Consider the following 20,184-nt stretch of genomic DNA (forward strand, 5'->3'; position numbering starts at 1 on the left):
TATTTTTACTGATCACAAAGCCCTAGCTGACGGTCTTTTCTCGGCGGATAAATCACGTGGCCCTCGCGCCGGCTGCGCGTGATTTGAGCCACGCGCACGCTTCGCTTCCTGGGCGATGGCCTGTCCCTGGTCAACCGCCGTTCGCCTGATCTTCCCCGACGTCGATGCTGCTACACACTGTATCTCAAGTTCTCTGTGAGTGAATGCCAGTGTTTTACAGCGAAGCTGTTTGTGGCTATGCTCTGGCGGATCTCGTCTGCTTGGATGCAAAGACCAACAATGTATGTTCCTCTCCACCGCCAACCCCTCTTTCCCAAGTTGTGTATACTCCTCGCCACAAGCGCTCTCCCGACATTGCGCAATGCCGCGGCGATCGCTCTTCGTCGGCCACCTATGCGGCGCTCTAGCGAATAAACTAAGAAAAGCAACTGCCACGCGTCGAGCCGCGCGTGAGGAAGAGCGTTGGTGCGAGCGGCGCCGTTGAGCGAATGCGCCGACGATGATCGGGCGAGGGACGCGAGACGCAAGCGCGACGCATACCAGGACCGGTGCATTAGCACCGTCGCCGTCGTGCGGTCATGGCATCAACGGCGTATGAGCGTCCCATGCGTGGTGAGGTTGAAGGTCTGCACACAAGGCGAAGTGCTTCACCAGTTGGTACATGACCAACTAAGATAAAAATCAGCGGAACAACGCTCACACAAAAACAAGCATATTGCATAGCGCATTTTAGCAGTACACACACACACACGCACACACACACACACACACGCATATATATATATATATATATATATATATATATATATATATATATATATATATATATATATATATATATATATATATATATACAGGAACATAATTCCTGCGGCGTCACCATCTACGTCGAGGACGTAGATAGTGAAGAAGGCTATGCGGCAATCATCATCATGCTAGACATGTACATGGGCGTGGTCGTCTCGCGAGACATGACATGGGGAACTCATCGATGGTCTCCTCATACGAGACTTTGTCTGGCACTGATGCCGATTACTAAGTGGAAGTTGCGGGTGACTGCGGCGACACAGTTGAAATGTCTCTAGCTGTTGGAAAATGGAGGAGTCTACAACGTATAAGTGAAATCGACTGATCATCTCTTCCTTGATTTTTCCCCACGATTCGTTGTTTTTAAAGATATGTGTGAGGTAGAGCCGAAATGCCTCACCGGTGACGTAGTCATTGATGTAGGTGACCATATCCCGTTCCGACCATGATGCAGCAGATGCATGGAACTCAAAGAGGGGGAGCGAATCTTTCACTGGCCCATCGTCCGCTGATCCGGTGTACTTGGGCATGTCCATGACTTGCGAAGATGCGATCATGATGCTGGTCGGTGTCGGTGGTGGATCTGTGCGCTCTGGTTCACGCCGTTGTGTTGAGCACTTGCATGATGATTTGAGGCTGATGAGGTGACTGCCAGGTCTTTATCCTGTCGTCCCTGCCTCATTCATTTGCGACCACAACACATGCTGTGGTACTAGCCGTATTCATGTGCGACTCATATGTCACGCTGGACGCTACAGTCAGCCTGGTGGAGGTTCTCGGACAGCTGCACTTTTCTATGAAGCCGATGAGGTTACAGAACTATCGTGGGACATTGGACTAACTGCGCTTCTTTATTTTTCCTTTACCACCACCTCCTAGTTCCCTCGTATGTTGCGTGTTGCTCGCACTCTCTCGGGGGGAGGTCGAGGCGTGTGACGAATCACGCAAGGGCGGTGCGGTGCAACCGTGCAGAAAGAGGTAGACGAATAGTGTGACGCGACTCAGGAGGTTGCGGACGGATACAAACATGGTCGCCCGAACACTGCCGTCATTCTTCGTCTTCCTCTCCTTTCAGACAGCGCCCTTCTGTCCTCCGTTACACATTCTCCCCCCCCCCCAAAAGAGCGCGCGCAGCGAGCAAGACAAGAAGGAGCAGTGGTAGTATACAAAATAACAAAATATCCAAAGGTGCAGTTGGCCCCGGGCCCCCATTTAGATCTGTATACTGATTAAAGTTCAGAAGTATAGCAGTCCGGTCACGTGCAGCATAACTCTGGGAGACGGGCCTGAATGTTTCGATCCGGACGACGTCTACATGCGACGTAACTCGCGGGCACTGATTGTCGTACTCGTTCAGCTCTTGACACAACTGAGTACAGTTCAGGCGCCTTGAAGTAGCAGGAGTGGTGATTGCTCTTGAAGGTAGCGCGGACGAAAGGATGCATGTTGAGAGTTTTCTTCAAGACATTGCGCTCACCACATGAGATGTACCGATGGCACGTGAATCGTCTCGTTTCTGATGTTGGCTGCCGAGTTCACGTGTTTTTTGTCGCATCCGTGTTTTTGGCGATTCTCTTCGTCGTTGCCTGCGCTGAAGTTGCCGTCGTGGTAAGTTAAGCTGCTGATGCAGTTTATGTTGAGATTTCTGATGTTGCTGCGAGAGCTTCTGAGGCAGCATTTCCATCAGAATATGTGTTTGACTTGTTTCGCAATTTTACCTTGTGATCTGAGGGTAGCTGGTACACTGCGCGCTTTTGGGAGGCTTGTTTGGTGGCGAAAGTATTGTACGAGGCTTCAGAGAAGACTCTTCTGAGTCTGCTACAGCGACATGTCGAATGGGTGCTACTGTCATCTGGCAGGATGCGACGCTTAGGACTTGCGACGTGGAAAGTGGTTTGATCTCCAAATGCACATGACTCATCCGTAGCCCCTGAAAGTGCATTGTCTTCTTTGTGAAAAGAGCGCATGCTGTTCGTGGTTTCCTTCTGGTGTCTTCGCAGGAAGGGCAGTCTGCTTCATATCGGCGCTGGAAGTAATAGCTGCGTTCTTTCATTGACTGGCGTGAATGGCACCATAATCTGAATTGATGTGGTTTGGAATTCTGGATTTTGGATCACTAGACAATGCCATAGCGGATGTAGCTTCATCATGTGCTTCCAGTGATGGCTCTGTCTCAGCAAAGTTAGAGTTTCATGCGAGTGCACAGTAATGGGCTTCATAGAAGGATTGCGGCACTTGAATGTAGGCGGCGGCCCGCACGTACAAGAAGTACTGAATGCATTCGATGCTTAGACGATGACAGCTGCCTGATGGCATCATTAAAACGCTCAGAACGGCAATTTCTGCGTAGTGAAGAAATTTGGTAGAAACTTTGCTATCGCTCTCTCTCTCTCTATCATATATATATATATATATATATATATATATATATATATATATATATATATATATATATATATATATATATATATATATATATATATATATATATATTGTCACGCTGTAGTGACAGTGAAGAATAAGGTGGTGGCACAACTGCGAGTCACGAAACACTCTTTATTGGGACGAAGTTGTGCCCACAACACAACTGACACATATGTCACAGCGATAGCGGCGAGTGCAAGCGCGTCGGCTTCTATACATGATTCATTGATGGTTCCAGCGTAATCGCTGGCGCCCGCGTCCCTTCCAGAAAGTACTGCAGAATTCGTGTCGCGCATGCAATCCGATTACGCAAGATTCGGCGAGAACATAGACAACAGACAGAATAGGCTTTAACATTCGAATCGCGTCTCGCACTGAGCGATGACATTAAGATTTTAGCGATTGAAACGCGGTCCCCGTGAAAAGGATAAACAAGTACACGTGTCAATACTGTAGCGGTCACGTATACTACGTTTGCTCCACGTCACCTTTCCTTATGTCAGATAGAAACATACTGTATATCTCCATTGAAAAAGAACCAACCGTCTCAGCGCACCCGTCTCTGCATAAGCAACGTGGGCAAGCTACGTTGCCAGGCTGTCGAGATCCTTCCTGTTTTCTTAAGCAAGATAAAAAACGGCGATGTGCGGCAATAAATCAAATTTCGTGCTTACCGTACATGAGCATCTCCTGCTGGGCGCGCTCTGTCTGGAACGACGGCGACTCGGCAGAGACCTCACAACGATACTTGCCCTCTGAATTGAGATCGGTGTCGTTTAGGTAGAGGTCGCTGATATTGGAGCGAGACACCTGCGAGCGAAAAACGAACGAAAAAACAACGATAGAGCTAGGTAAGAAAGACCACAAAAAAAGGAAACCATTGGAAAACGGCAAGCGTTTTTCTTACGTCTTCATGGCATCCCAAAACATTTCTAGGCGCTTGAGCGCGTGCTACTAAGCCGCTGCCCGCTCTTCCTCACCGAAATTTTGCAGTAATGTGGACACTGCAGCTGACCTCACCTACTTACTGACTGAGTCGGCAGATTTACCCGCACTTCGAAACAATTCCTGCACGGGCGCCGCGCTGCTATCTATTAGCGACCAAGCACTCGGTGTATATACAGGACGTGCTCCGCGAACAATGTTATGACTCGACCGTTTCAGTTTAGCGTCCGCAGCTGCTGCGTACGCAATACGTAAGGCGACTGCACACGCAAGTAATCCTTAGACGTACTCTAGATGGGCGTTCAGTGTGGCGTCCCGATGTTAACAAGCGTAAACAAATGCTTTCCTTGACTCAGGGTACGTCTGAGCTCTATCCCAAGCAGCGTTACAGAGCCTTCGCAAAAGGAGTCACCATCAGCTCACCCAATTTGACGTTTTGCTTGATTTACTTTGGTTCATGCCAAGTCATTACGTAATTTGTTTACCCCGTTTCGTGCAGTCTAAATCACAGCCGTTCTTTTTCTTTACGCTGTTTTATTTACCGTAGTGCAAATTATGCTCTGAATATGTGCGGCTTTGGTGATAAAGAAAAATCAGCACGCTCGCTGATATCTTGCGGGGAGGGGGAGCGATGAAGGTCCATGATCTGCTAGTGAGCAACAAGGAGCCTCATAGTTGTACTGGGCACTCAGGCGAGCACATCCTGCTGCAGGTCATACAGCTATTCCTACTCTTGCTCTGTTATGGGTCTGTTGGGCAAAGTATGCGCGCCAATACCACAAGGATTGAACAGAGTCGCTCTGCGTCGACACCACCAGAACACCGGCGCCAAGATTCTGCGCAGGCGTTTCGGCTTCTCGCCTGTGACACATCGCCAGTCGAAGTCAGAAGAAACGCTGAAGGTTGGTCGTTTTTCACAGTGTCTCAGGCACACCGCGAAGCATGGGAAATGAAATGTACTTTTCCCGTACACGTGGCGCGGTCACCCGAAGCAACGTACAAAGCATGCAAAGTGCAGCGAGTCACAGCGAGTCACCGCTTATCCCGGGCGCTGCTATCCCGTTCACGGCAATGTTACGCCACTGCCATGGACCTTGGAACGTATTTGCCGCCTGAACACCGTGGGACAACGCCAGGAATAATTACGGAGGATGATGCTTTCCTCTGCTGAAGGTGAGTGCGATAGCTATAGTAAACGAGCATTGGTGGAAAACAGAAGTGTGTCGATAGCCGTAAGAAATCATACTTTCGTTTATCAAGCTCATGTTCATGTAGTTCATGCTTCCTGAACTGCTAAATTATTTCTGCACATAATAGTAGCTACGTTCTCTGATGGTTTGCTGTCCTGTTCAACCGTTTTCGTTATACAGAAGTCAAGCCAACTTCTTTTCGGCAAGCCAACTTTTAGTACGAGAAATGAAGTTTCTATTGGAATGCACCTCAACGCGTGATACACAGTTCAGCATGTCGGCGTTCGCATGCATGCTTGGAAACCTGAGCGAAATGGAGCTCGAACGCGTGATCAGGACTTAACAAGCTTAACGGACGCAGCCACAGAGTGCGGGGCGCCGCGGTCCTTCTGCACTGCCGCGTATAGAGCGCCGCCTGCAGGCGTTCAGTTTCCCCAGATAGTGACACGCACAGAACAAACTTGCCAAGTATACAGAATATTGATTTCAAGCAGTGCGTTTAGTACACTAAATAGCAGCCGACTTACGACGATAATCAGTGATCTCGTAGAAATCCAGCCCTATACTTCAGTTTCAAGCGTCGAGAAATACCGCTTTTCGCGAATTTGTGTGCGAATTCAAGAATTATAATTCCTGCGTAATCCACAAACATCTTCCATTCTATTACTATAAATCGTGGTCTTACCCGCTGTGGTGGAGTAGTGGTTACGTCGTTGCACTACTAAGCCAGAGGGCGCGGGATCGAATCCCAGCAGCGGCGGCCTCATTTCGATGAAATGCAAAAAAGTCAGTGAAGCGTGCATTTGGTGCACGTTAACGAAATCCGGGTGGTCAAAATTAATCGGGAGTCCCTCACTACGGCGTGCCTCATAACCATAACGTGGTTCTGGCACGTGAAGCCTCAGAACTTAATTTTTAGATTGTGGTCTTTCCATTTCCACAAAAATCTTGCCCCACATTCCGGGTGGTTGCCGGAGTCCTTACACGAAATATGTCTATTAGCTGAGGCCATCACCATTTTCCGCGGCTTAAGACAGACCCGCTCCGTCATCGCCTTACTGCGAAGCACACCGCAAACGGCCTGACGGTCACCTTGCAAGTACAATATGAAGGCGTAAACCAAGACTGTGCTCACGTCGATGTGTATGCCGGGCATGTTGTAGACCTTCACCCGAGGCGTCTCGCTGGGCAGGTACCGATAGATCTCGACATTGTTCTTGTACCACTTGATCGAGTAGAGCTGGTCGCGCTCCAGGTCATAGCTGCAGTTCAGCCACACGGGTTCTCCTCTACGCGCCACGGACGGAACGTCCAGTCGCAGGAGGCGCAGACCGCTGCCCACTGCGTCGGTGAAATGCAAAACAATTGGCAGAGCTGCTATCTCGTGAAAGAGTGCGCAGCATTCGCTACTTAAAAACGCCAGTCACGCCAGCAAGAAAATATAGCATGGTAGCAAAACTTCCCGTTCATGTCGCGTCCGGCTGTCGAAAAGACGTGGTTTTGGCGTCATCCACCAATATCTACGGCTAATGAGTGAAACTGACAAATGCGAAGCACGATGAAGTACAAAAGGCCATCCCAAACAGGGCTGCCTTTAGGTTTCCGGTAAAGTACACACTAAAAAGAAATAATCCCACATGGGAGTAAATGCCTCGTCGCATAGCGCATTCTCAAATGAGAATTCACTATAGTCCATTCACATGGAGTTTTAGTTCATTCCATACATCACAAGAGTTCGTATCGTGTTCAAATATAGTACGTATTACTTCATTTCTCGCAGGAGTTTCTAAGGTTTTCCAATAATACTTCATTTCCAGAAGGGGTATTTAGGTATCGTGATTGGAGTGAATATTCATTTCTTGAAGGAGTTTTCAAGTGTTCAGGTTGCAGTGAATATTACTTGCATACTTACAAGGGATCTTGTGGTTTCATATGAAGCAAACATTACTTCATCTATAGAAAGGGTTCCTGAGGTGCTACAAGTGGAGTAAGTACTGCTCCATTTCAGAAGAGAGTTTCTCCAGATAATGCTACATTATTTGTACTTTTGTTCCTGCAATAAAATGAAGACACAGCTTCCGTGCCGCGGCTTTACGAAACTTATTATATACCCACGAAGCACTGCAGGTGGTATGTTCTGTGCTTTGAACTACTTTTACCGAAAGTGATTTTGTTTCCCACTTTTGCCGTAATTTATTTGCAGTACTGCAGTGGAGATTGGGAGAACATGGGGGAAGCAGATCACAAAGAAGAAATGTTGACCAATTAGGAGAGTTTTTCTTTAAAAAAAGACAGGCCGGCATAGCAGCCGACCCACAAACTTTTGCACATGGTTTTTAATCAATATGTCGCGTTGTGAGAAGTCGGGAGATCTTCCCGTATTTCAAACGTGGATGGAGCTGGAGTCTTCCTAAATCATTGTAGAAGTCCCGTAACTGCAGCAAATGAACACGCTCAAACGACCCGTACAGAAGTTTGACTGGCTAAACGACGCTCAAGTTACGCATCGCGCCAATTTATCCTAGCTCATTTAGGGTGCCTCAATGGTTTCCTCCTGGCCTGGAAAGGGAGAAATGCAAGCAGCATGGAGACAATGGACACGCCGCATTCCGGTGAAGTTAGTGTCGACAATATTACGGAGGACGCTTAAGCTTCGCCTTTGAGAGTGGAACGCGTTATCATTCGAAAATCCCTGACTGCTTCTCACGCTTCCGGCATCTGAAGCCTAAGTAACCGCAATGTTTTCCTGAAACTCTCGCGGTGAACGCTATGCACGAAGGCTATGCGCGCAAGCGTAACTGGCGAGCTCTTCAAATCGGCGGTGTCTGTGTGAGGCCGCGAAGCAAGCGAACGAAGAAGGCGCCTGGAGGCGTTTTTGGAATTGCTAGTAGGTGCGCCGGGGCATCGCACTTTTGACGGAGCTCGACGTTTCTGCGCAGGCGCGAGTAAAAGCGAACGCGAGAAAGAAAATCTGGGGGCTTTTGCTCCTTGAATATATGACTCCGCCTAGGTACTACGGAGGATGTTTCTTAACGCGCATTGTATTCATTTGTCCCCTAGACATGCTGGCATTGCGCAGTGCGGTCGAGTTGGTTTATACGCTCCGCCGCTGGCTGCCCGCGTGGTAAGGCAATGGGCGCGGACGCCACTTGGTGATCGCTGTGTCTGAAGAGACAATGTTCTGACTGGTGTTGTACAAGTCGCGGGTCGCTTTTTTCGTCGCGGCGGTAGATCGTATTCTTTACAAGCACTGCTCCAGAAGGGCACATGTAACCAGCAAACGGAGGCCTCAGGAGTGCACCTGAGGTTATATTAAAGCAGGCGGCGCAGGATCTCCGGGGCACCCAAGCGGTAGCGGGGCGATCAAAGCTGGAAGCAGGGCGGCCCGTGGGTTGGAGCCGCAGAGGCCGAAGCGTGCCAAGGGAGTATAAGATCGGCTGTCCGCGATAGCAGACAGCCGATCTTATACTCCCCTGGCACGCGCAGGCCTCTGCGAGCCCCAACCCACGGGCCAGTCCGGCTTCTAGCTTCGATGTCCGCGTTGCCGCTTTGGTGTCCTGCAGGAGCCGCCAATAATGCAAAATAATGACACGTTGTTTTCATTAGTAAAAAAAATTACCGACGATTACGTTACTTCCTAATGCGAAATTTGAGCGCAGCAAATAAGCTGTTTCACCTTTTCGATAGATTGAGGCAAAGAAATCGAGCAACACATGTATGCGCTATCACAGAATTTTTTTTTATATTTCCCGTACTCCTGGATCATCTCGACGGCGGCGACGGTAAGCTTCTGCTTCGGCGGCACGCACCTCTGGATTCTGACGGCGACGGCGCTGGGCCTCTGCTCTGGCAGCTCGTTTAGCAGCAGCAGCAGCAGCAGCAGACGGAGGACTTCCATCGGTCGTCTCGCTCATGGCTCAGAAAGAACTGGCAGATAATTTCGCAGTGGCGAACGGCAGCGGCAATTTCGGCTCGGGCGGTGCACATATACAGATCCGCCGCCACCGATCTGGCTCTCTGATTGCCACCGCACAGGGCGAACGGCAGCGGCAATTTCGGCTCGGGCGGTGCACATATACAGATCCGCCGCCACCGATCTGGCTCTCTGATTGCCACCGCACAGGGGTTGCATTGGAGGAGGAGCGAAGAAAGGAATTAAGTTCGAGCCGGCGCTTTGACAACCGGATACTCGCAGGAAGAGGGGGGAGGGGGGCGGCGTGTACACCCAGCGGCAAGCGATGGGGGCAGAAGCGCGCGCAGCAAGCGGACAACACGATAAAGGGAGGAGGGAAGAGATAGCAGCGACTGACTGATGCCGCTGACGCCGATAGTGAGTCAACCCCAGCTGCGGAGTTGGTTTCAGGGACAACGCCGCCGATGCCGACACAAACAATATGATACCCTCGCTTCCGCAGCGCTAAGAACCAGGTCTAGCCGTGGGAAGGTGGTCACGTATTCGTCGACGTGCCGGGGCCTACGTGAAATAACCGGCGCGTCGGCAACTGAAGAGCACCCTATCCGCCACACAAGAACAGGGGGGGGGGGACCCTTTCCTCCTCTTTCTGCATGGCGGCGACGGTGTTCTATGCAGTCAAGTTATCTTGACTCTCTAGCGGCGTCAGCGGCATCCAGCGGTATCAGTCGGTCGCTGCTAGCGCTGGGGGGATGAAAGGGGGGCGGAGCTGGTTACGAGGCCGACGACAACGCCGACGACGACGCGAAACCCAGGAACGGACGCCAAAGAGCTGCGCTCTAAAACATGATCGAATAAATATAATTGCCTCGAGCCACCAACCTGCGGTGGTAAGTTCAGCACTACCGCGCCCCGCGACTTCTGTCGGCACGCCTAGGGACAAGCGCATACAACGCGCGCCAAGAAACTCCTCCGTAGTAGCTAGTCGTATCTTCAAGGAGCAAAACTCCCCACATTTCCTCTCTCGCACCCGCACATACTCGCCCATACATACCCGCACATACATACGTCCGTCGTCTCCGCAAGTGCCGCGCCCCACTGTACCTACAAGCAGTTGGAAATACGCCGCCTGGAGGGGTAGAGAATCGCTATCCGGGGAAAGTACTAAGGAGCGCGCTCAGCGGCGCGGCAAAGTACCGCCACCTAGAGGAATATGTAGGTAACGTTGAGCGAAGTGGGGAGAAAGGTAGGCGGATGCGCGCTGGGTTGACCTCTCGTAGTTGCTGCAAGTGTCCGTTGAGGTGCATGCGAACTGGGTTTGCCTCGTGGTAACATCGTGCTAGCGCGCCGTACGCTGTGTGTTAGAATCAAAGCGTGCGACGGTGAGCCAACGATGAAGGCTCAAGCTCGCGTGCGCGACGGGAGGAAGCGCGCCGTATTTCGTCGCGCGCATAGCACCATGGCACCTTGCGAGGGCAAGCGTTCTACATCCGCGCGCAGTCGCGCGGGCTTTATGGTGAAAGATCTGCTTTGGGGCACAGTCTAGGTGGGCCGACGTCTCGTAGCTTTCTGTGCGCTTTGTTCCCACCATTCACTTCCCGTTGAAGCGATAGACAGCACTAAGGTCCCTTCACTTGCTGTTGCTGCCGCGATTCCTCAGGCTACTGCTTTGACACCGAGTTTACGCGGTCCTCAAGTGTGAAACCTTCATACGCTTGCCTGTGCGCGCTGACACCATGCTAACTAATTTAGATAGTAAGATAGATAGTTAGATAGATTGTTTACAATGGGGCGTTCCACTGTGGCGGCTGCTGCGTATGGCTAGACCGCGCGAGCTCTCTCTTGAATACGATCTCCGATGCGGTCGGTGTAGGCGTCAAGGCGCACTGAGGGCCGATAGTGTCATGTGTGCTATAGCACACACACACTTGCTCGTCACCCGCGTTCACGAACTGAAACGTCACTGCAACTTTTTTTTTTTGGCGGTGTTGCAAGAAACCCATCGGGCTGCGCCGCTCCTACCAAGACAGACCCCAAACGGCAGCTGGAAAACGCTATCGTGCTAGAACGGGTGTACGTTTTGGTTTCCGTGTAACAGAATTATGTTTCCTCGTATATTCAAATCACAATCCGACGCCCTCAGGTCTGTAAGTTGTGTTTAAGTCGCACTTTACCAATTTTCTGACAGATTTTATTTTCACACATTCAATTAGTTCAGTAACGCCTCTGCGCCATGCAGATGGTCTGTGTGTGTGGGGATGGATGGTTCGAGAAAACAATTGGCGACCGGAGACGCCGGCGCTGACACGGGATTTTCTGTGACAAGGGGCATTTAATGCTGTCGCGTTAAGGTCCACCAAACACGTGTGGGAGTGACGAGAGATGGCGATTGTTCTCCCCTCCGCAATCCCCGTGTCTGGTGTCGCCGATGAATCAGTCGCGCGTTTGTGCCAACCTGAGCGCTTACCAATGTCAAAGCCCCACAAGCGCTGCTGCAACAAAACTATAGATGTACATGGACACACACATGAAAGCTTTCATGCGCAAGCTTCAATGAAAACAATCCCCATCGAAGCACTCCGTACAGATGGTTAACCTGCGAAGCTGAAACGTGCGGCCGTGGCCGGTGTTTATCACTGGGTTAATCCCCACTGTTCATTGAATCGCGGCTTGGTAGGCTGCCGGTAGGCAGTTGCTGCTTCCGCTCGGCTGCACGAGCCTGTTCTTGTGCCAGGGCTGCAGCCTCGGCATGGCGTACACAAGCTGGTTTCCGGGTCTTCGGCCGGCACTGCTGATCGAAAACTGCCTTCTCCTCAGGAGTATGTATCACGCGCGACCTACCCATTTAAGAGCCGGAGAAAAACTGCTGGGTGCGCTCGGCTGCCACAAAGAGCAAAGACGGCACTACTGGCGCAGCCAATTGCGCGCCTCTCTTATTTCGCGCATGCGCATTCGGTAACGCCGGAGGAGCTTTCGGCGTACAGGCGACAGACCTACGGACGAATCGGTTAGCCATATAAAGCTTCGCTATAAAAGCACAAATGTACATACACACATAGTAAAACGCGCGCGCTCCCACACGCGCACATATTCTCATGGTATTCTCAACTTGAATCGAGTTGATAAGGAAAGCGATAGCGCCACCTTAAAGACAGCACCTCTGCTCCGTGTATCATGCAACGTGACGGCCGAAACGTTCAGGCTCACCTGGTTCCCGCAGCGTGATCCACCATTCTTGAACAATATTACACTTGCATGCTGGGGCCGAGGCGTCCAAAAGAGCAGAAGTAAATGCCAGAACTCCGCGTGCAGATAACACTAGCTACAGGCATCGCGCATGCAAAAAGAAAAACGGAAAGGAATCGGAAACAGGAAGCTAGCTAGCAAAAACAACAACTATCACGCAGAAACTCCTCCGGGAGTGTCTAGGCATGCGTAAGCATTATGCCATTTGCTCATCTCCTTGCAGCCCGGTGTCATTATCAGTGTTATGAAACTTGATCCGGCCAGTACAAACGACAGCGCTGCGGCAACACGAATTGGTGCCGACGGCGGCGCAAAGTGCATTACCAACGCAAGCAAAGTACTGCAGGTTACGCCGCCAGGTAGGCTGATGACCTTCCGATCACTATAAGCCGTTATCGCTGCTTAGCGCCCTATCCATCCCCGTCGCACCTCTATGAACCGTGAGCAAACGTACTCTGCCGGTGACTGCGTGCGCCACGGCCGCGTGGACCGTATCTTGAATGCGGCGTGTGCTGAGAGCTCCATGAGCGCTGTGCTCCATGGCATTAAAACGAGAGACAGCACGAAGGTGAATTCGCTCGCTGCTGCGGGCGCTATGTTGAAAGCGGTTGTTTTACGGGGCGGACGGAAGGAGGGACGGACGGTTTTCTTTTTGGGTAAGCATAGAAACGCTTATGCATTTCGAATTGTTTCACCACGTTTAACTTGAGGTGACTAATGCGAAGAACTGAGGTGAAACAGCGCGAAAAAGACCAGGACTCAAGGAAACAAATACCACAGACAAGCGCACAGACAAGAACCAACTAGCCCTCATCAAGATCTTACTAATGCAAAGATCTGACTAATGCGAGGTTGGTTCCGCTGGACGAGGGTCGTCGCGCGTGCATAAATGACATTGCTGCTGCCCGGCCAAGAGGGCTTAAACGGGCCCTGAACCACTTCTTATCGGAGTGGAGAAAGGCATGTGAAGTGAAAATAGGATGTTTCAGAAATACTTTGCCGCAAAATGTACTTCAATGCGTTCAGGAGTAGCGCTGTTCTTGGCAATCAAACATGGCCTCCGCTGTGCTCCCGTTCCTTCTTCAATGCCTTGCACTGAGAAGGCTACGGCACGGTGAGGCGTGCCCACAACGCTCCGCCTTCTAAATATCACCGTGGGGCGCAGTCGAAATCTCATTTTAGATGTTAATGTAGACGCCGCAACTTCTGCCGTTGGTGCCAACGATGCGCTAAACATAAGCCAAACGCGGTTATCGTCAGCGAGCCGCAGTGCACTTAGCCGGTGGACTCGTGGCGGCACTCCGCGGCGGCTGCAGTATCAACGCCACGTAGCCGACCGCAGCTTGATGTCGGCTATCGGCCAATAGCAGCCGTCTAAGGTAATGACGAAATAAAAGCGTACGATGACGAAATATTGCGTCCAGATGAGAGTGAAGACAGGACCTTCGGTTGAAAAAAAGAGAGCTTGAGATAAAGGTGACTTCGCGATCCGCTTGCGAGCTCCATGCACCGCGTACGACAGCAAAACTTGGCATTCACCTCAGCGTGCGCTACCCGCGGACTATGTTATTTCACCAAGCCCGAGGGGTGGTTCAGGGCCCCTTTAATTGATTAATCAACTTCTCAAAGATTATAATTAGGTGAAAAGTGTCAATGACAAAATTGTAGAGAAACATGAAAAACTCCCGGTACAGCTTTCTGTTGCTCGATACGCGCTACATAAAAGTGTTTTTCCGAGCGTGAAAGAAGCCCGCGAATACACGCAAATTGCCTCTAGCGGCCAGTCGCGCGGCAATATCGCCTGTATACGCGGGCTTCTTAATTCCGTGAAATCGACGTTTGGCTATCAAGTCATTTCGAGAGCAGAATGGCAGCTTCTTCAAGCACACATAGAAGACTGGAGCCGCACCATAAAAACATTTTGGGACTCAGGTTTTCCTCGCTACAAGGCAGTTGGAATACATGAGCGAGCGTAAGTTTGCGTGCACTGTACTGGTCTCCGCCCTATGATGGCCCCGCCCCCTTCCACTGAAGGGAGACTTCATGCCCTGGAGGTGTCCACGGATGCTGGGCCTCGAGTCACGTCCTCATGCCGCCGTCACCGAGGCGGTCTCCGTCGTGTGCTGAGCAGATATCCAGCTGTCTGGGCTGTGACGTCAAAGGCGTGTGGAAACGAGTGCTGATTATCCAGAGTAGTATCCATAGTTGTGTCCCAGAAAAAATAGCAGAGCCGTAACGAACCCCAGTGCGCCTAGCTTACGCGACTGCCGCACTAGCTTCTATTTTACTCCATTTACGTATGAGATTTCCCGCGAGGAAAAAAAATCTCCGTTCACGGCCGATTTTAGCGCACCTATATGTATACGAGTGTTGGGAATGAATTCACGTTTATGTATTGAATACGTTCCCGCTGACGAAATAACATTTGGCGCCGAGGAGTTTAAAAACGCTGTGCGTCGTATATCGTATACCTATGCCGGCTACAAGCTGTGCTTACCGTGCGCGGAGGAAATACGTTTTCTATCCATTTCATGGCTCGAGGTTTTCACACTAATGAACTTCCATTTGTAAATGGACTGTTAAGAACGGCCAGCTGCAGTGCAAGTTTTGCCGTCCAGTTGCGACAGTGGCCGCAACTTTCCTGGAGCGCCGCCGCCAACCTCTAGCCACGGCGTGACTAAGTCGACTTTGTGTCGGGAACAATACGCGCGTCCTCCACTCTCCGTCGCTTCAGCTAGAATGCGTTTGACGAAGCAGGCTTTGTGCTGAAACCGCCACCGTTACGCTCTAGCCTCGTCGCCGTTGTGACTGAATGAGTTCGGCGGGCCAACTATTGTTTCCGAACTCCCCAACGCGGACCTCATCTGCTATGAGTGGGGGAGTTGCCACGGTAACGTCGTCGGACACCCCTTCCCACGCGCTGACCAAGACGCAAGACAAAGACTACCCGGGCGCAATGCGCGGGTCGGCTCCGAGTTCTACGAAGCCCCCCTGACGTCGACTCCGGACCGTGCACCTATGTGTGTGTGTGCGTGTGTGTGTGCGTGTGTGTGTGTAAACCGTCCCGCGGAGAGGCGGCGTGTTTACGATGACTGGACGAACGTTTCCGCCAACTTTGAATCGGGGGAGGACCGAGTTTTTATAAACGGCTGTTGTACGGATGCTCGAGACACTTTCCTAAGCAGTCATGTTAGACTGAGACACTCTCTCAAGCAGTCGTGTTAGGCTGACGGACTTTCTCTCGCAGTCATGCTAGACTGATGAACTGCATGTAAATACTCTAAATAAACCCATATTCCTCGTTCTCGATGAGAAGCAGTCCTTCCCTTCATCAACGTCCGCAGCGTTGATAAGTTGGACAACGGCATGGGCCAGCTACCTTCTAATTCATGCCCGACTCCAATCTTGACAACGGATCACGAACGATGGGATTGAGCCCCCAATCATAACAGGACTGATATCCGGCCATTGCGTTTTTTTCCCTCGGTCATTTGGTTAACGAGGGATACTCATGTTTTATGCTTTTTTACTATGGTGATCGAGTAAATATATTGGACTATAAAGGTTCCCAAAGCATTCAACGATAAAAACGCTTATTCAGGCTCATTTATGTTTACAGTGATGGGACGCTGAGGAGCAACAAGCGCATGACAACACACAGGTGTTTCTCTAATCACACACACACACACACACACGCACACACACACACACACACACACACACACACACACACACACACACACACACATACACGCGCGCGCACGCACGCACGCACGCACGCACGCACGCACGCACGCACGCACGCACACACACACACACACACACACACACACACACACACACACACACAATGGACAGCGATAGACAGATTTAGTTCCATTGGCATATGACAGTGGGACAGACGAAACATTGAGGAAAGGTTCATGTTTAGCGTTGTGCTCAAACCCCTCGGACGGTGTTCTGACAACGCGCGGGTGCGACATGTTAGTATGACGCAGTATGCAAGGCCGCTCCTGTTTAGCAGAAGCAACAGCGCCCTGGCAGCTACGAGGCATCTGGCGTAGAGTACTGCAAAAGGTAGCGATCCGGTGAGTGGCGCCATGTTTGATTACGTGGTGACGCGTCTATTGCTTGCCCAAGTTACCCCCGTGTTTACAATGAATGTGCATGACGCCGCGGTGCGGCTCAGCGAACCGGCGGATATCGTAGACGGTGACTCGGTGAACGACACCGAGATCTAGCCACAGCTTCAGAGGACTTGTAATCGCTTTTGGAGCTCATTTTGTCTTTTCCAAACGGAGCAAGCACCGTACATGGTGCAGGTACTAGAAGTGGGCTAGCCGCTGAGTTAAATAGTATTTAGTTATGTGAGTATAGTTTTCTCATCACTTTTTATTTGTCATTCACTTTGTAGCAGCGGCTCGTCATGGTTCTGACTCGATAACGTTCCTCGGTGCGGCCACTATCTGATCATTTATGTTCTGCCTATAGTCGCTCACTGGTGTACTTAGTTGCGTTAAATTTGTTCTTGCAGCGCAAAATGCTGCCAACGCAGATGTTCTGTAGCTTGTAGTAGCTTGCAGCAAAAACGTATTATGGCTGGTCACTGGTTTACTCTGCGGAGCGTCACGAAACGTTCAGCTTCGAACATACCAGTGCTGTGCATCAGACATGCTTCTGCGCATTGGTTAAAAGTGCGCCCGTTTACTAATTCTTGATACGTGAGCGATAGAGTGGTCGTAAGTTGAGGTGGATTTGTGCCGATAACGCGCGAGAAAATGACAGGAAGCGGCGCTATTTCCTTTTCACTGCGTGACCAGTGGTACCCACTCTTACAGCCGTTGCGAGGTTGAAGTGCTTTGTTTGGAGGTTAAAGATACAAAGCTTGCCTTTTGAAGAAGCAAGTTAGCTCTAAAGTCGTTGCAGATGTTTCCCTATATATTCACGTATGCCTTCTATACTACTTGATTACGTTCCTTATCATAAGAAGCCAACAAACAAAGACACCAAGGACAACACAGGGGAAATTACTTGTACCTATTAATTGAAATAAAGAAATTATAAATTAATGGAATTGAAAGTGGATCCGCTTTCAATTCCAATAATTTATAATTTCTTTATTTCAATTAGTAAGTACAAGTAATTTCCCCTGTGTTGTCCTTGATGGCTTTGTTTGTTGGCTTCTTATGACATGATTAATAAAATCGGGCCCCTCGGTTAACCCCCTTTCTTCTCGTTGATTACGTGTCTGTAATCTTGAATCTGTTTACTTGGAGTTGTTGCAATAAACATTTTACTTGCCTGTAATTAAACCATACATGTTAAAACGTTGCCCTTATAGCCTTTATGAATGAAGCAGACAGTTTGACAAGAAAGGTGGTCTGATTATATGGGTCCACAAGCAAGTCTTCCTACTAGACATTTCTGAGGGAGTTTTATTTTATTTTATTTATTTATTTCCATTGGCACACACACACACACACACACACACAGGTACAGAGGAGAGAGGTACAGAGGTGGAGGGGGATGAGGGGAAAAAAGCTGCACAGAAGCGGCTTGAGGTAACCTCACCCCCTTAGGTACAATATGGCTGCATGGGGTAACACATCAAGCGCCACATAAATTATATTTATATAATGGCCATAAGATATTGCAGTTATACAGTATATGAAAAACAATGAAATATTTCCACAAGTAATAACAACGCAAAACACACTGCGGAATTGAAATAATTAAATGATATGCACTTGGTAACATAGCAAAAAAAAAAAGAACGTAACATGCATTACTAATCATTCACAAACGCACTCTAAAGAGGTGACAGCAATAGAGTTTTCAATTCTGACAGCGATAAATCCTGTAAATTGTAGCCTGCTCTATCATATGAATTCAGCAATCCTTGAAGTTGACATTCGTATCCCGGAAAAGAAATGCTCCGGCCGACTGTCTGGCTGTCTGTATCACCACCGCTCCTCATGCAGCAGTTCGAAGCGCATGCGTGTTTCGACATTGTTCAGCATCACACAGACGAATGCTGGAACACCTTTACCGCGCATTCTACGTATCGACACTCGAGCCACAAAACAAACTGGCTCGCTTCCCTTTACCGCGCATCTCGTCTGCCCTTCGATGTATCCACTTTGCGTCTTTCGCTAGCACTGGCCTCTTGGTGATTATTCACTTTAGCTCTCTTTCAAACATGTATTAGTCACTGCAAAACAATGTGTTACACTCGCCTAACGTTATATCCTTATAGCTATAGCAACAAAGCGCGTCCCCTTACTTTACTCTGCATTTTGTTTTCTACTCTCAGCTCTTTTTGTGCGTTCTGTGCTGCATGCGTAACACGGGTGATGACGGCGCACTAGACACTGGTATTTCCTTTGCTAGTCGAATCGTACATTCTTTAATCATGTCCGGATGCTGGAGACCCTTTTTCCTGTTGCCATGTTTACAAGCTGCCCCGTAGCCGGCCTACTTGTTCGTCTATCTATTACCTTCACTCGGTTCCGGAGGGGTTCGCTTGCTAATGCCAGTCTCCGCGGCCGTCGCCAAGAATGATGAGATTCTGTTCTCCCTTCACTCGGGCCAATTCCGGCCCATCACTCAAAGCTAGCGCTCTTCCGCAAACTCTCCCAAGACTGCGACTGCCTCCGCGATTATCCCCGCCTTCCGGCTCCTGCTCTCTTCGTCTCTCGGCTGTGTTCATCGGCTCTGCCAAGCGGATGAATTGATTTCTCCGCGCAGACTGAGCATCCGCTCCCAGTTGTCCAAGTTTATTGCCGCGGGCGCAGAGAAGAAACTGCGTAACGGAATCGGCAACTTATCTTTGATCAATAAATAATACTTGCCAGAAAATGGTCGGGACATTCAAAGCATAACATAATACACATGTATGTAACATTACACACATATATATATATATATATATATATATATATATATATATATATATATATATATTGTTACACACGAGGTGTTTAACACAGAACCAGATGAATCTGGTTGATAGGCGCGGTTCTTGAAGAGCGGTCTCGCGGAAGCTTGGCCAACGTCGTTTTCTTCTTTCTTCTGGTTGTCTGCGCGGCAGGCGTGGTTCATGACAGCTTGTAACATTTCCCCGCTGGCAGACAAAGCCCGCCGGGCGAGTCAGTCATCTCGTGGATTGTAACGGTTCAGACGCGCAACGTGCGTCACTTCAGCCTTGGCCGAGCGTCGTCGACTGCTCGTGAGACGCGCAATGCGGTAGTTTACATCGCTGAGGCGCTCCAGAATAACGTAAGGGCCGACGTAGCGGGCGAGAAACTTCTGGCACAAGCCACGCTTCCGCAACGGCGTCCAGAGCCACACAAGGTCACCAGGATCGAAGTAAACGTGGCGGTGACGCCCGTCTTAGCGGATCTTGGACCGGTCCTGCGATGCTAGGGTGCGCAGCCTAGCGAGGCGTCGCGCTTCTTCTGCTCGACATAGGATCTCATCAATTGATTCGTTGTCATGAGCGAAGTAGGGAAATATGGTGTCGAGGGTGTAGCGCGGCGGACGAGCACACAGAAGTAGAAATGGTGAGTAACCAGTGGTCTCGTGTCTCGCGGTATTGAAGGCACAGGTAATGAAAGGCAAGATACTGTCCCAATTCTTGTGTGCTGAATCGACGTACAT

The 20,184-nt window shown here is 50.0% G+C and overlaps 1 protein-coding gene across 3 annotated transcripts in view; it reads right to left on the reverse strand.

The window, feature by feature from the left end:
• LOC142582172 (uncharacterized) overlaps positions 1-20,184 on the reverse strand; it is a 673,231-nt gene that overhangs the window by 176,349 nt on the left and 476,698 nt on the right. For all 3 annotated transcript variants that reach the window (XM_075691569.1, XM_075691568.1, XM_075691570.1), the window contains exons 2-3: positions 6,502-6,707; positions 3,906-4,041 (exon numbers count right to left, since the gene is read on the reverse strand). In XM_075691569.1, coding sequence (XP_075547684.1) covers positions 3,906-4,041; positions 6,502-6,707 — 342 coding nt within the window. The remainder of the gene's footprint in view (positions 1-3,905; positions 4,042-6,501; positions 6,708-20,184) is intronic.

This window comes from Dermacentor variabilis, chromosome 5 (assembly GCF_050947875.1).
Source record: "Dermacentor variabilis isolate Ectoservices chromosome 5, ASM5094787v1, whole genome shotgun sequence".
NCBI lineage: Eukaryota > Metazoa > Arthropoda > Arachnida > Ixodida > Ixodidae > Dermacentor > Dermacentor variabilis.